Source organism: Nothobranchius furzeri, chromosome 3 (assembly GCF_043380555.1).
Source record: "Nothobranchius furzeri strain GRZ-AD chromosome 3, NfurGRZ-RIMD1, whole genome shotgun sequence".
NCBI lineage: Eukaryota > Metazoa > Chordata > Actinopteri > Cyprinodontiformes > Nothobranchiidae > Nothobranchius > Nothobranchius furzeri.
The window spans coordinates 4,893,075-4,908,861 of record NC_091743.1 but is presented as its reverse complement, the minus strand read 5'-3'; the positions used below and the strand labels follow the sequence as shown (position 1 = coordinate 4,908,861).

The 15,787-nt window shown below is 45.2% G+C and overlaps 1 protein-coding gene across 3 annotated transcripts in view; it reads right to left on the bottom strand.

Moving 5' to 3' along the window:
* Nucleotides 1-15,787, bottom strand: part of LOC107372335 (laminin subunit beta-3) — a 143,632-nt gene that overhangs the window by 63,582 nt on the left and 64,263 nt on the right. For all 3 annotated transcript variants that reach the window (XM_054734789.2, XM_054734788.2, XM_054734790.2), the window contains one exon: nt 2,486-2,679. In XM_054734789.2, the coding sequence (XP_054590764.2) occupies nt 2,486-2,679 (194 nt within the window). The remainder of the gene's footprint in view (nt 1-2,485; nt 2,680-15,787) is intronic.

Sequence of the window (15,787 nt, the reverse complement as noted above, 5' to 3'; positions counted from 1 at the left end):
AGGACATGCCCGAAACACCTCCCCGGGGAGGCATCCAGGAGGCATCCTGACCAGATGCCCAAACCACCTCAACTGGCTCCTTTCGATCCGGAGGAGCAGCGGTTCTACTCCGAGTCCCTCCCGAATGTCCGAGCTCCTCACCCTATCTCTAAGGCTGAGCCCGGCCACCCTACGGAGGAAACTCATTTCGGCCGCTTGTATCCGTGATCTCGTTCTTTTAGTCATTACCCAAAGCTCATGACCATAGGTGAGGATTGGGACGTAGATCGACCGGTAAATTGAGAGCCTGGCTTTCTGGCTCAGCTCCCTCTTCACTACGACAGATCAGCTCAGCGTCCGCATCGCTGCAGATGCTGAACCAATCCGCCTGTCGATCTCCGGATCCCTCCACAGGAACTGCCCCCGATGACCACGCAATGTTGCAGAGATGTGTCAACCATGACAGCCCTACAACATCCATAGCCTTGAGATACCCAGGACGAACCTCATCCGCCCCCGGGGCTCCGCCGCTGTGTAGTTGTTTGACTACCTCAGCAACTTCTGCCCCTGAGATTGGACAGTCCATCCCCAGGTCTCCCGGCTCTGGTTCCTCCTCGGAATGCGCGTAGGTGGGATTGAGGTGCTCCTCAAAGTATTCCTTCCACCGTCCGACTATAGCCCCAGTTGATGTCAGCAGCTCCCCATCCCCACTGTAAACAGTGTGAGCGAGTTGCTGCCTTCCTCTCCTGAGGCGCCGGACAGTTTGCCAGAACCTCTTTGGAGCCGATCGATAGTCTTTCTCCATGGCCTCACCAAACTGCTCCCACGCCCGAGATTTTGCCTCGGCAACTGCCACTGCTGCACCCGGCTTGGCTATCCGGTACCTGTCTGCTGCCTCCGGAGACCCACAGAGCAGCCACACCCTGTAGGCCTTCTTCTTCAGCCTGACGGCTCCTCGAACCTCTGGTGTCCACCAACGGCTACGGGAGTTGCCACCACGACTGGCACCGGCCACCTTGCCACCACAGCTAGCAACAGCCGCCTCAACAATCGCAGAGTGGAACAAGGCCCACTCGGAGTCAATGTTCCCCACTGCTCTCGGGACGTGGTCAAAGCTCTGCCGGAGGTAGGAGTTGAAGACCTTCTTAACAGGTTCTTCTGCCAGGCGTTCCCAGCAGACCCTCACTATGCGTTTGGGTCTGCCAGGTCTACGCGACATCTTCCCCTGCCATCTTATCCAACTCACCACCAGGTGGTGATCAGTTGACAGCTGCGCTCCTCTCTTCACTTGGGTGTCCAAAACATACGGCAGCAGGTCAGATGATACGACTACAAAGTCTATCATCGACCTGCGACCTAGGCTGCCCTGGTACCAAGTGTACCGATGAGCATCCTTATGTTCGAACATGGTGTTGAAAAGCGCTTTATAAATAAAATCTGATTGACTGATTGATTGATGGCATCTTTCTGAGTCAATTAGTGAAGTTCTTAAACATACCAGGTCACGTTTAATCAGAGTTAATTCACTGTCTCAGATGATATCACTTTGAATCACCATTTATAATTGATTGTCTTGCATCTTAATCAATAATAGAAATATAGTAATAAATAGACATCTGGTCAGGATGCCTCCTAGATGTCTTCTTGGTGAGGTTTTCCGGGCACGTCCAAATGGGAGGAGGCCTAAAGTTAGACCCAGGACACATTGGAGGGACTATATGTCTCTCACCTGGCCAGGGAATGCCTTGGGGTTTTCCCGGAATAGCTGGCCCAAGTTGCTGGGGAGAGGGAAGTCTGGGCCTCTCGACTTAAGCTACTGCCCCCACGACCCGACTCTGGAGAAGCGGATGAAAATGGATGGATGGATGGATAGATTTTTATAAACTATATTTTTGTCTCTGTGTCAAATTATTATAAAGTGTTGTTTCCCTGGCATACCCAACTTACCTAGTTTCATCATCAATTGAATATTAAAGGTTCAGTAATTTTGATAATCCATATTTTCATGGAATATTACATTTTATTGAATACTTTATATTCTATTGCCAATTTATTAAAAGTAACCACTTACAAAATGTTGCACAGCTGTGCAGTGCTCTGTCCGTAGTATAGTGGCTGTGGTCATAGCAGTCGACCAGCAGTGGTTTGGGACTCTATTCACAGACACATAGCTACAGCCACACTGCTACGGGCACAGTCAATATGCTATGAGCACAGCAGTCGACTGCTATGACCACAACCACTGTGCTGCGGCGGAGGACTGCACAGCCATGTTAGCATTATATGATGGAGCACAAAGTCAAAGTACAGACTTTGCTGCTTATTGGTTATAATATTCCCTGTCATAGTAAAAACAATCCACTCGGTTCATGTAATCCCACGTCTCAATGTCACACTTAACTGATTCCTGACTTTTTGGGCTTTTTTCTTAGATTTTAAAAGATTGGTGTGGCTAGAAGTCACAGGTCAGGATTGCAGAGGGATGGGTTTCCTGAGTTGGGCCTACCTGGTCACAGCTGTCACTGTTGGAGCTGATGGGCTCACAACCACAGGGTTCACAGCGTTTGGATAGTAGTGATTTCCAGTAGCCTTTTGAACACACGTCACAGGTGAGACCGAGGAAGTTTGGACGACAGGGACATTGACCAGTGAGAAGGTCACAGATATCCGACAGAGATCCGTCTGGAGAACAGGAACACTCTGGAGAGCAGGAGTGGTTATTAGTAAGTGAGTGAGTAAGGTTTTTCTATAAAGCACTTATCATAGATAGTGTAACAGAATGAAATGACTGTTTTCCCCTTCCTCTGACACAGGACTAGTCTGCATGAGATATGGTCTCAAGATCACATGCATTCGCTTCTAACCTGCTTATTTTCAGCTCAGCAGAAGAACGAAGAATAGACTCTTTTCTTTGAATTAATCAAAGAACTCTATTTTAATAAAGCTAATACAACCAAGTGTTAGTCAATAAATGTGACCGATCTGTGAAATCAAAATATTAATTACTTAATTATAATCCTATAGAATATAAAGGTACTATGACTTTAAATGTTCCAACAGGACTGATTTCACGTAGCGTTAAAAGACATGACACATTAATTTCACTGATCCAATCAGAATCTGACAGATCTGACGGAGGCGTGGTTTTGATGGTGTTTGGTAACTCTGTCAACTTTTCATTTGACCATAAACCATAACATCTGAAGTATAAAACTATGCCACGTCATCTCTAACGCCAGTTCAAAGCGTTCTAGAGAAAGTGCCGGAGTGGGCAATCCGTAACTCTCCTCTTCAACCAAAAGAACCAACAACAAGCTGGAAAATTTTTTGCTGTTCCCACTGCCGCAACGGTTCCTGTCAGAATAAAAGCTGAACCATCAAGACCCAGGCTTGGGTCTCACTAGACGCCAATAAAATTGTCATGACCCGGGAGTATCTCAGAGACTGGTCTGGTTGGCAACCGCCGCTTCTCCTACTGGCTGCGGTTCAACAAAAGGTCAAGCTGGACCTCGACATTCCTGATCTAACGGAGGCTTCCACTAGGGTAGGTAGACCGGCAAATGGCATCGAATGTGTTTATTAATCTCCTAACCAAAGCTTAACGCGAAGACATCACCTTCAGTTCCCATCAGAACTAATCGCTTCTTCGGATTTGCTGTTTCTGAGCAACATCACACGTCATCCCATTCATCGTCTCATCCACCTTAGTTACACCATACATTTAGTATTAAAGTTAGTCTAGTTTAATTTGTTAGTAATAAAATTCTTAAACTTTTAAACTTGACTCTCTCCCTTCTGTTGTCTCTATGTGAATACGAAGCAGTTATCTAATCCCTGCATTAAAAAGTTCCAATCTTCTGGTTTGAAATAACCTCACTGATCCATAAGGTGGATTTCATATTTACTATGGAATCCGACGCCTTATGGCTTATTAAATAACATGTAATTTAATTCATTACAGAATGGCAAGCCTAGCCAGATATTTGTGCATTTTGGACATTTCGTGCTCAGTCGGAGACATATATATATATTTTTAAACAATAAAAGACTAACGAAACGTAGCGGGAAAACAGGTAAACAAAAACTGCTCTGTTTTAAAAAAGAACTACAGCATGGAATTAGAGATACGACACAGCAAGAACACACCTAAGATGTTCAAAGAAATGAAAAACTAAAACTGATGTTTCTGGTTGAAAAGGGGTACAATCTCGTACTGTGCCACTAGAGTGCAGCATCTCCATTTTAAGTCAAAAGGGGGGTAACACTGTTCTCCTCCCACAGGGAGGCGCTGATTCATCTCTCTTCATCTAACCCCCAAATTCCACTACCTCCGCTCCGCCCACGCCTTCCGCAGCTGCTCGCTTCCGAACTCAATTTTTACTGGTACCCGCTCTACAATGGCTCCGCACCGGTGCGGGGACCTGAGGTGCGCAAACAAGCATGCGCGGGATTGTCGAGATCTTGCGATACAGTCCGAGCAATAAACGCGGAAGTTATATCCAAACACCCGTTGTGTGGGAGAAGCATCGAAATGAACTGTTTAATCTGCCATCATTTGTGTTGAGAGATCAGCAGTGTTTGGATCAACAAAGTGTGACTACTTTGATAGTAGAAACTGTATTTATGGCTTATTTTTGTGCATTTAAAGTTCAGCCGCCATTGATAGTTGTTAAAAGTTGTTAAACCTGTGCATATGAAACAAAAAACGCTTTTTGTTTATCGATTTATTGTGAAATAACGGAAGCTGTGCTTGCTCCCTTTCCTGTTGGGCGGTTGTGATTCCTGTCCATTGACTGCGGAGGTGCTCCAGCATCCGGCTAAAATAGGATCGATTCTATTTTTGCCGGACGCCGGAACAGAGGGCGGCGCACTGCGCCGCACTGCCGCAGCATGGCCACAGTAGTGGAATAGCTCTGATTGACTACAACGGGACCGATTTTGCTGCGGAGTTCGTGCCGGAGCGGAGCGGAGGTAGTGGAATTTGGGGGTAAGTCTGACGTCATACGCAGCCATTTTGGTTCCACCTAAAGCCATTGGAGTTTCTAGCAAAGAACAGATTTTTTCCTGCTGTCATCTGAAATGTTTAAATATGTTTTTGAGTGATTTGAGACACTGTGTGATAACTTGTGTAACGGAGATAGAGATCTCCACTGGGAGTTCGCTTCCAGATCGCGGATTTTATCACGGTGATCAGCCTTGTTGAGCTGCTTAGCACTAGCTGCTAAATATAAGCGTTTTAAACGGAAGAGCGTCGCTGCACCACGAAGTGGATACGCAATTAGGCCGAATATTAATATGAATGCTCACGAACGTTCGATTATTCATGCCGGCCAGTTCTACTACAGAATTGGACCAAACTGCCTGATTCAGCTGACAGGCCCGCTAGCTTAGCACGCAGCTGCTACAGTTTAGCTTCGATTTCCGCAAAAAATTGAGTTGCAAACCGCACTGAAAATCGATCGACACAGCGCTCCTGTGTCTTATAAATCCGCTACCCACAAAGGGATAAAAATTTGCTTCGTTCGAGTTGATTTAGTGGCGTTTTCAACACGTTCGGTGTGAGAAACGGACCTCGGTAGCATTTGTGCTAGCCGCCAGTGGACGCACGGCACATGCGCACCTGCCACCATCTTGACTGTTAAGACCACGCAGCATTGACCAGCCATTTTCGGTATGGTCAGTAGAGTGATATTTCTGGGTCATTACTTAAATGTTCTGCCTGAATGTTCATTAAAAACACAAAAATTTCTCCTGTAACAAAGCTCATTTACAATCAACCGGTAAGAACTGTTTCTTCCCTGCTGGAAAAACCAGCATAGACCAGCAAAAACCAGCAAAGACCAGCAAGGAAGCCATGCTGGTCTATGCTGGTTTTTCCAGCAGGGTTGTTCAGCTTCCAATAATTTTATATCAAATGAAAGGACCTGGAACATTAAAATGAGTTCAGAGGAAATTAAACAACTGACTAATCTCATCCTACAGATGAGAAATGATTTTCAATTTCAGCTTGCTGAGATGAGAAGCATAAAATCACAGCTTTTCAATCTGCAACAGGAAGTCACAGAAATCTGAGATTTTGGAAATGATTTTTAAGTGGGAGGGGCGGCAACCCTGTGTTCTGCTGATCTCCCGCCAGATAAAATGAAAATGCTGCAATCGGATGTTTTAATTGGCTCTGAATTACAGGAAACCCCCAACATCTCGCAATTCGCTCCATCCACGTTGATGATAAGTGAAACCCTGGTGTCGAGCCTGACAAACTACTGCTGGGACCTCTCCTGCCACGGGGGAGGGGTGGTAAGCCCACAATAGATGTCATTTTGCAACAGGTGCTCCCCTGCAAAGCACTTTTAGATATGGGTTCATATTTTACAATCATGGGCAAGTCTCTTTATGACCTTGGATATGGGGGGGGGGGGGGGGGGGGGCGGCAGACAGCCAAGTTACAGTCCTGGACTCGCCGCTAACATCAGCTGAGCTCCAGGAAGCCCTTAAATCCATGACTAGTAGGAAAGCTCCATGTCCAGACGGGTTTCCAGCAGAGTTCTACAAAGAATTCTGGATCATTCTGGATCCAACATTTTTCAGAATGGTAAGGGAAATCGAAGAGAGCGGCAGCTTACAGCCAAACATGAATTCAGCCAATATAAGTCTCTTAAAACCAGGCAAAGACCTTGCATTTCCTACCAGCTATCGCCCAATTTCTCTTATTAATGTTGATCTCAAAATAATTTGTAAAGCCCTGACAAAAAGATTAGAGTCGGTAACCCCCTTCATAATACACCCTGACCAAACTGGTTTCATCAAGGGCAGACAGTCATCCACTAACTCACGTAGATTACTTAATTTGATAGATTTCTCTTACAGTAGAAACATAGAAACTAGTATATTATCTCTAGATGCAGAAAAGGCTTTTGATAGAGTTAACTGGAAGTTCTTATTTGCAACTTTACATAAATATGGGTTTGGGAACTTCTTCATAAACTGGCTACAAACATTATACAGTTCACCAACTGCACGTGTCAGGACGAACGACCAAATATCAGCTAGCTTCTGTCTTCAGCGGGGGACCAGGCAGGGATGCCCAGTCTCCCCCTCACTGTTTGCTATCTTTATCGAACCACTAGCAGCAGCAATTAGGCAAACAACAGGTAATAACGGGATAAAGTGTAAGAAAATAGAACATAAGATCAGTCTTTATGCAGATGATGTTTTACTCTTTCTCCGGAATTCTCAGTCGTCTCTCTCTCATTCAATAGAACTGATGAACTCTTTTTCAAAAGTTTCAGATTACTCTATAAACTGGTTAAAATCCACAGTTCTACCAATTAATTCATCTTATGTCAATTTACACAATTGGAGTCAGGGAATATCACATACCTGGGAATTAATGTCTCTCCCAAGTTAGCAGATATAACCAAACTAAACTACATCCCACTTTTAAAGAAAGTGGACGATGATCTTGCAAGATGGAAATCCTTACCGATATCACTCATGGGGAGGGTTGCTACAGTTAAATGATGGTCTTACCCAGAATAAATTACTTATTTTCAATGATCCCAAACAAACCACCAGCTGACTTGTTTAGATCTCTGGACTCCTCAATTACCAAATTCCTTTGGCAGGATAAACCTCCACGAATTAGCTTAAAAACGCTTCAGAAGACCAAAGACAGAGGAGGACTGGATTTACCCAACTTTTATTATTATTTCTTAGCCAACAGGCTGCAAAATATACCAAGATGGTTGCAAGATAACCCACTAGATGAGTCCTGGTTAGATATAGAACAGACACTTTACAATACGATAGAGCTTTCAGACTTACCATTTATTAGCTCAAGCATAAGAAAACATGAAGGCTTCAAAAGTATTAGTATCAGCACCTCTCTGACAGCATGGTGGGAGTATCTTAAAATGACAGAGTCTTCCCGGGTCAGGGAGTTTAAGATTTTTGGCATCTGCCTGACCAATCCCGGTGGCTGCCGGGTGCGGTCTGGGTCCCTGGCTTCTGCTGGGTCCCGGGCTCGGCCGACTAGGGAGTGGGAGGCTGCGGGCAGGCCTGTGGGCTTGCCGCCGATATCTCCCGGGACTCTCTCGGCTGCTGGTTGTGGTCCCCCGGGGCGATCCTCTGCGCCTCTTGAGGGGAGGGGGGGCTTTTCTGGTCGCAGTCTTCCTGGAGTTCCTGTGCTCTGGGGAAACTCTTGGATCTCTGGGACTTGGAGCTCCCTCCGTCTCCTGCACATCTTTAGGGGGCAGATCTGTGGCCCCTCACACACTCTATTGGACGCTCCTATAGAGAAACCTTACATAAACAAGTGCGTGTACACACACAGGTGCTCACATGGTGCTCTCATAAGTATGGACTTGGGCACGTTAAACACATGTCTTAAGGCTATGGTGGGCACTTAATGCACTGTGATTTATTATCGTGTGATTGTTCAGTTAAACAATGTTGGTTTTATATTTCTTCATCAAGTTGACGCAGTGATAGCTTGATCTTGTGTTGTTGTTGTGCCCCATTTTTTTTTCTTCTTCTCTCTTTCTGCAGGTCTAGAAGCAGATTCTTGTTTATTATTGTTTATTTCTGTGGACTCCCCCCCCCCCCCCCCCCCAATCTTTTGTCTCTTCCATTCTCTTTCACCTCTGTCTCCGTGTCTGATCGGAATTAAAAAGCATTCAAAAACAACAACAATAAAGTTTTAAGTATCAGGCGTGACATTAAAAGCAGACGCTTTCATGCTCCACCTGAGAGTAAATCTGTAAGGCTTGTTACCAGCATTCAGACATCAATTCTGTTTGCTTCACAGCCAGACAGGACACACACACACACACACAAAATGAACATTACGCTGAGACAGCGAGACCTCTGACTAATCTACTGAAGAAGGATGTGCCTTTCGAGTGAACTGAGCAGCAGCAACAGGCCATGGATGACCTGAAGGCCACGTTATGCTCAGCTCCGTGCTTGGCGCTCCCCGATTGTGACAAGGAGTTCCACCTTGAGGTCGGTTTCTCAGCTCACTGTTAGAGTGTCGGTCTCTACCAAGTATATGACTGCAACAGGCGTGTCGTAGCCTATGCTAGTAAGTTCTTGTCCGGTCCTGAGTTGAAGTTCTCTGGCTGTGAAAAAGCTTTGCTTTCCACCATGTAGGTGGTGAAACACTTTTCTAGCTACATCGGTGGACAGAAAATCATCATTGAGTCTCAGCACCAGCCAGTGACCTTCCTTAACATTCAGCGCATCAGAGGTGGTGTGGTGACCAATACGCAAATCGCATCATAGCTGCTGGCTCTTCAAAGCTTTGACATCGAAGTACGCTACGCCCAGAACTGCCGTAGCCCTCTTGGTATGGGTTTGGCTGTGTGCCAACACTGCTCGGACGACGCTGTCATGTCAGTCCCGCCAGCTAGCCCTCTTCAGACTCTTCTAAACCCCAACCATCACTACTGAATTTACAGTTTTTCCTTAAATATCAAAATATCAAAAATGTATGTGGACAGGCACGAAACTGGGTTCATGTTTATATCTTCCAGCCAATAGAGGACATCATTGCCCTAAAACAGGGGTTCCCATTTCCGGGGTCGCGACACCCCCGGGAGTTGCAATACACCCCTGTTGGGTCACGAAACAAGGCTCTTACGGCAGCTCAATTTGCGACCGACGGGTTACTTTGCAGCGCCGCGGTAACCACATTTCTTCTGAACAACTCAAACATTCCAAAAAGTTTTACGGTAATATAGTTTGTATGCAATATGAAGTGCTGGTTAACACATATTAGAGACAGCGAACAGAAGCCAACTGATCATGCAGCAGCAGCAGACTGAGAACAGCGGGGAGTCGCCTTCCACATCTGAGGCGGGAGGAGGAGCCCATAAGCTGCAGTGTAAGGTGCAGCTGAATCAGCCTTCGCCTAAATTTCGCAGGTATCGAGAGGAATATATCCAGTATGGATTGACCTGCACTGTTATAAACGAAATACAACACCCCCAATATGTACTGTGCACTGAGTTTCTTGCAAATGAGAGCTTTAAGCCTGCAAAAATGCTCCGACATTTGAAGACTAAGCACTCCTCATTTGCAGCTAAACCAGCAGACTTCTTCCGTCGAAAAGAGAGAGCATTGCAAAGCCAAAAGAAAGTTATGACCAACAAGAAAACAATCTCTGCAAAAGCTCAAAAGGCATCATATGAGGTGGCATATTTAATTGCACAGGCAAAAAAACCGCACACAATCGGAGAGATCCTAATAAAACCTGCTGCCATCGCAATGAGCCAAATAATGCATGGAAATAAAAAAGCCCAGGAGCTGAAAGTGGTCCCGCTGTCTGATGGGACAATATCCCGGCGCATCACAGAGATGGCGCAGGACATCAAGTCTCAGTTGATTGACAGAGTCAAGAGAGGAAAATACGCTTTGCAGTTAGATTAATCCATAGACGTCGCAAACTCTGCACAGCTGCTCGTTTTTGTCAGATACAGTTTTGATGGAAAACTTCACGAGGACATGCGGTTTTGCACCACACTGTCAGCAAAGTGCACAGGTGAGGACATTTTCACAGACATTGATAAAAAACTGAAAGAGGAGGGGCTGTCTTGGGATGAATGCATCAGTGTGTGCACAGATGGTGCTGCAGCAATGCTGGGGAAAGATAAAGGACTTAAAGCAACAGTTGTACAAGTGGCCCCACACTTAAACTTTACGCACTGCATTATCCACAGAGAAGTTCTGGTGAGTAAATCGCTAGACCCAGAGCTTAAAACGGTGCTTGAGAGTTGCAACAAAAATTGTCAACCACATAAAATCCCGTCCTCTGAACACAAGACTGTTTGCTGCTCTCTGCAACGAAATGGGATCAAAGCATCAAAGTCTGCTTTTCCACACAGAAGGCAGGTGGCTGTCACGGGGAAACGTTCTCAGGCGCTTGTTTGAGCTGCAGGATGAGGTGCGCCTATTTTTGTTGGAGCACGGGTCTCACCTTGCTGCCCATCTGACTGATCCTGACTGGTTAACAAGGCTAGCATACTTGGCTTGCATATTTGACAAGCTGAATGGGTTAAACACATCACTACAAGTTGAAAACACAAACATCAAGTCACTGAATGACAAAATCAATGCATTCAAAAGGAAACTGGATCGGTGGTGTGCACGAGTAAAAACGGGCTGTTTAGACATGTTTCCTGAACTGGTGGAGTTCATGGAGGAAAATGATTTGTGTGTTAACACTGTAAAGGTTCAAACCCTCTTGGAACACTTTATCAGGTTTTTTCCTGAGGAAAAAGCTCCAGAAGCTTATGACTGGATAACAAGCACACATCACTCATCTGACACTGAGGACGCACTGGTTGAACTGTCAAGCGACTGCACCTTAAAGAGCGCTTTCAACTCAAAGATGCTTGCTGGATTTCAGTTGAGAGAGAATATCCACAGCTTTCTAAGGCTGCGATTGACATTCTGATGCCGTTTGCCTCCACATACCTGTGTGAAAAGACTTTCTCAACCCTCATATATATTAAAAATAAATACAGATCACATCTTAACGTCGTGGGGAAGAGGGAGCTGAGCCAGAAAGCCAGGCTCTCGATTTACCGGTCGATCTAGGTCCTAATCCTCACCTATGGTCATGAGCTTTGGGTAATGACCGAAAGAACGAGATTGCGGATACAAGCGGCCGAAATGAGTTTCCTCCGTAGGGTGGCCGGGCTCAGCCTTAGAGATAGGGTGAGGAGCTCGGACATTCGGGAGGGACTCGGAGTAGAACCGCTGCTCCTCCGGATCTAAAGGAGTCAGTTGAGGTGGTTTGGGCATCTGGTCAGGATGCCTCCTGGACGCCTCCCCAGGGAGGTGTTTCGGGCATGTCCTGCCGGCAGAAGGCCCCCGGGTCGACCCAGGACACGTTGGAGAGGTTACATCTCCAATCTGGTCCGGGAACGCCTTGGGGTCCTGCCGGAGGAGCTGGTGGACAAGGCCGGGGAGAGGACAGCCTGGAGCTCCCTAGTTGGGATGCTGCCCCCGCGACCCGGACCCGGATAAGCGGAGGAAGACGACGACGACGATCTTAACGTGCAGGATGATCTTCGAGTGGCCATCTCTAAAATTAAACCCAGAATGGACTTGCTCGGCTCCAAGCATATTGCCCACCCATCTCATACAATCTGAAAATGTGAATAAGCACGGAAACAAAGTTCCTCTGTCATCGTTTGTGACTTTGCATGAGTTTTTTTTTTTGCTACATTGAAATGAAAGCACTTTTCTGTTACAATTTTTTAAGATTTCATCAAGAGGTGCATTTGTTACAAACATTTGTAACCCGTTTAGGAATTTTGTTTTCATACGTTCTGGAAATGTTTACTTAAGGGAGGCAGAGATGCATTCAATTCAAATCAATTCAAGTTTATTTATAAAGTGCCAAATCACGACAAGAGTCGTCTCAAGGCACTTCACATAATAAACATTCCAATTCAGGTCAGTTCATTAAGCCAATCAGAAATAATGTTTCCTATATAAGGAACCCAGCAAATTGCATCGAGTCACTGACTAGTGTCAGTGACTTTACAGCAATCCTCATACTAAGCAAGCATAAAGCGACAGTGGAGAGGAAAACTCCCTTTTAACAGGAAGAAACCTCCAGTAGGGTTGTCACGGTAACCGGTATAGCGGTAAACCCCGGTAAAAAAGTTGACAATAAAAATAACCGTCCAGTTTTTAAAAAACTAAATTATCTCGGTGGGTTTACCGTGGCCGCGGTTTCGGCGCGGTGACCCTTACCAGCCACCGTCGCTTCAGCTGAAGTTCCCGCGGCGCGCACACGCACTTTTTAATTTGCAACGGCACCAAAACTTTGAAGCTGAAATAATGTCCGAAGGAGGAGACGGCAGCGCCCAGGACATCCATCAGCCCTCAAAGAAGACTAAATCGGAAGTATGGGCATATTTTGGATTTCTGAAAATGCTGAGGGACAGTTAATAGAAGACGGCTATCCCGTTTGCAGAACGTGCAGGAAACAAGTGTCTGCAAAAGGCAGCATCACTTCAAATCTCATGGCACATCTGCGTGACCATCACCCACGTCTCCACAGCCAGTGCAAGGTAAGCTAACATTAGCATTTTAGCTTAAATGCATGACGTGAGGACTTTTGGTTGAGGGAGAATGCAACGAGTCACTATATACTGCAGCCGCAGCGTCCTCTGCCAGCATTTAAACCGTGTCACGGACACCCTGTTGCTGGATGAAGCATCTTATTTGTTGATGATGAAGAGAAATATACGATTAGTTCCTTGTCAGTGATTTGTTTACTTATTCAATGCCATTTAAACTTGAACATTTGGATTTGATTACATAGTGTAGTAGTTATTTTAGTAATTTGTTTAAAGTGGATATTTATTTTAAATACATATTTTTTTAAGGTTGACTTGTACAGCGCTCAAGTCAAGTGTGGACTGGAGTTTTAGATTTTCATTTTGATAATGAAGAAAACAAGTATATGAGAAAACAAGTGGTGTTTCTTTGATTTGTTTACATATTGTTTATGTTTTGAATGTTTGGATTTGTATAATTTAAACCTGCACTGACTACTGTAACATGCTCCAGAAAAATAAGCTATTTGTTCCTTTACTTGTGAAAAGTTGCACTTTTGCTAAGGCTTTGTGTTATCTTAGGTTTAATAAACACTGTTAAACCTTTTCAGAACTATTTCAGTTTGTGTAGAACAGGACTATCAATGCTTTCTGAACATATGCAACACCGTTTAAAAAATACCGCGATAATACCGAAAACCGTGATAATTTTGGTCACAATAACCGTGAGGTTACATTTTCATACCGTGACAACCCTAACCTCCAGAGAATCCTGGCTCAGTATAAGCAGCCATCCTCCACGACTCACTGGGGATGGAGAAGACAGAGCACACACACACACACACACACACACACACACACACACACACACACACACACACACACACACACACACACACACACACACACACACACACACACAAAACAAAGTAATGTGTCTATAGTTATATTGTGATTTCTTAGTAAATATTCTATTTGACGATAGATAAACTTTATTGTATTTATCCTAGTGGATCTGTAATTAAACATGTCATTAGTGCATGTCCATTTGTTGCCATGGCAATGCAGTGTATGTGTGAGCGTGTGCAGGGTGGGGGATGGGAGAGAGTAAAATGAGGGAGAAAGTGTGGAGATTGTTGTGGCACTGAGTTGCTGTCACTTTAGAAGCTGAAAATTAACCAACAAGCTAACTGACTGCCTTGTTCTATACAAAAACTGCAAAGGATTGTAACATGTTAAAGTTTGCACACTACAGCAAGAATGTTTTCAGAGTCGCCTTTTACAGTTTTCAAATGTAAATTTGTACCATATTTACCTGTGGAGGTTTCTAAACCTGTCTATTTGAGTACACTTATTAAAGATTAAGTTCCACGTGTGTGTTTAATTATTTCACTCATCTCCAGGGGGTCGCGAGACTTTGAAACTGTTCAGTTTTGGGAACCCCTGCCCTAAAATGTCCACCCAGCAAGGTGAGCCTGGGACTGTGTAAAACGGCGGACTTGACAAGCCTAGAAAAACTTATCAGTAGAAACTAGTCCTTACCCTGTGTGTAGTCCTTTTTAAGCTTGGTTGTGTACATTCTGAGCTAAGAGTATTTTTGAGAAGACTTAAAGACTTTTGGTTTCGTTTGAAGCTTCTTCAGTTGGAAATTTGGTGAGTGAGTAGTTTATAGCTCTGACTTGTGTTGTGGTTTAAACGGTAAATGGCCTGCATTTGATATAGCACTTTCTAGAGTACTGGAACCTCTCAAGGCACTTTACAATCAGTTATTCACCCATTCACACCCTAGTGGTGATGAGCTACATTGTAGCCACAGCTGCCCTGGGGCACACTGACAGAAGCGAGGCTGCCGAGCGCTGGCGCCACCGGTCCCTCCAACTACCACCAGCAGGTTAGGTTAGGTAAGGTGGGTTAGGTGTCTTGCCCAAAGACACAACAACAGTGACAGACTGAGTGGGGCTCGAACCTGCAACCTTCTGATTATCAACCTCTCATACCAACTCAGGCTCCTTCCCCACCAAACAGTGCCATTCCAGCTTCTGTAGCCAAGGATCAGACAGCCAAGGTCCCCACCCATCACACATTGCACCCAACCTCGTTGGCCCCTCCCACAAGTGGTGAGCCCATGGAAAGGGAGAACCACGTTTCCTCTTTGGGCTGTGCCCGGCTGGGCTCTATGGGTGAAAGCCCGGCCACCAGGTGGGCTTTATAAATGAACTGATCCATTTCATCATGAATCAGGATGGATAAAGAGAGCAAAGTAACTCAAAGAAGTGGAAGACTAAGGCTACGTTCACACTGCAGGCCTTGATGCTCAATTCAGATTTTTTGAGTAAATCAGATTTTTTTGTGTGGTCGTTCACACAATGACTGAAATGAGACATCAAACTCTCTCCAGTGTGAACGCTCCGCGGCACCAAAGTGACCCGCATGTGCAGAAGAGAAGAAGCCACACTCAGTGGAGTCGAAACCAGGAGCGGCGGACTTGTGATGTAATCCTGATCTTTCACACCTGCTAATTCTTTTGTTTTCACTGGAAACTGTTTTAAAAACTGTAAACTATTTTACTCCTTGTTCCCGTCGTCTCCCTGAATTATTATTCACCAAAACTTTTCTGGTATTCATTCATTCACGGAGACGCCCCTCCCCCTTTAGTGAGACTAAAACAGGAAATCCAGACAGACTCCTGAACGCTCCTGTCAGCGCTCCTCCTCAGGAACATCCACACACGATAT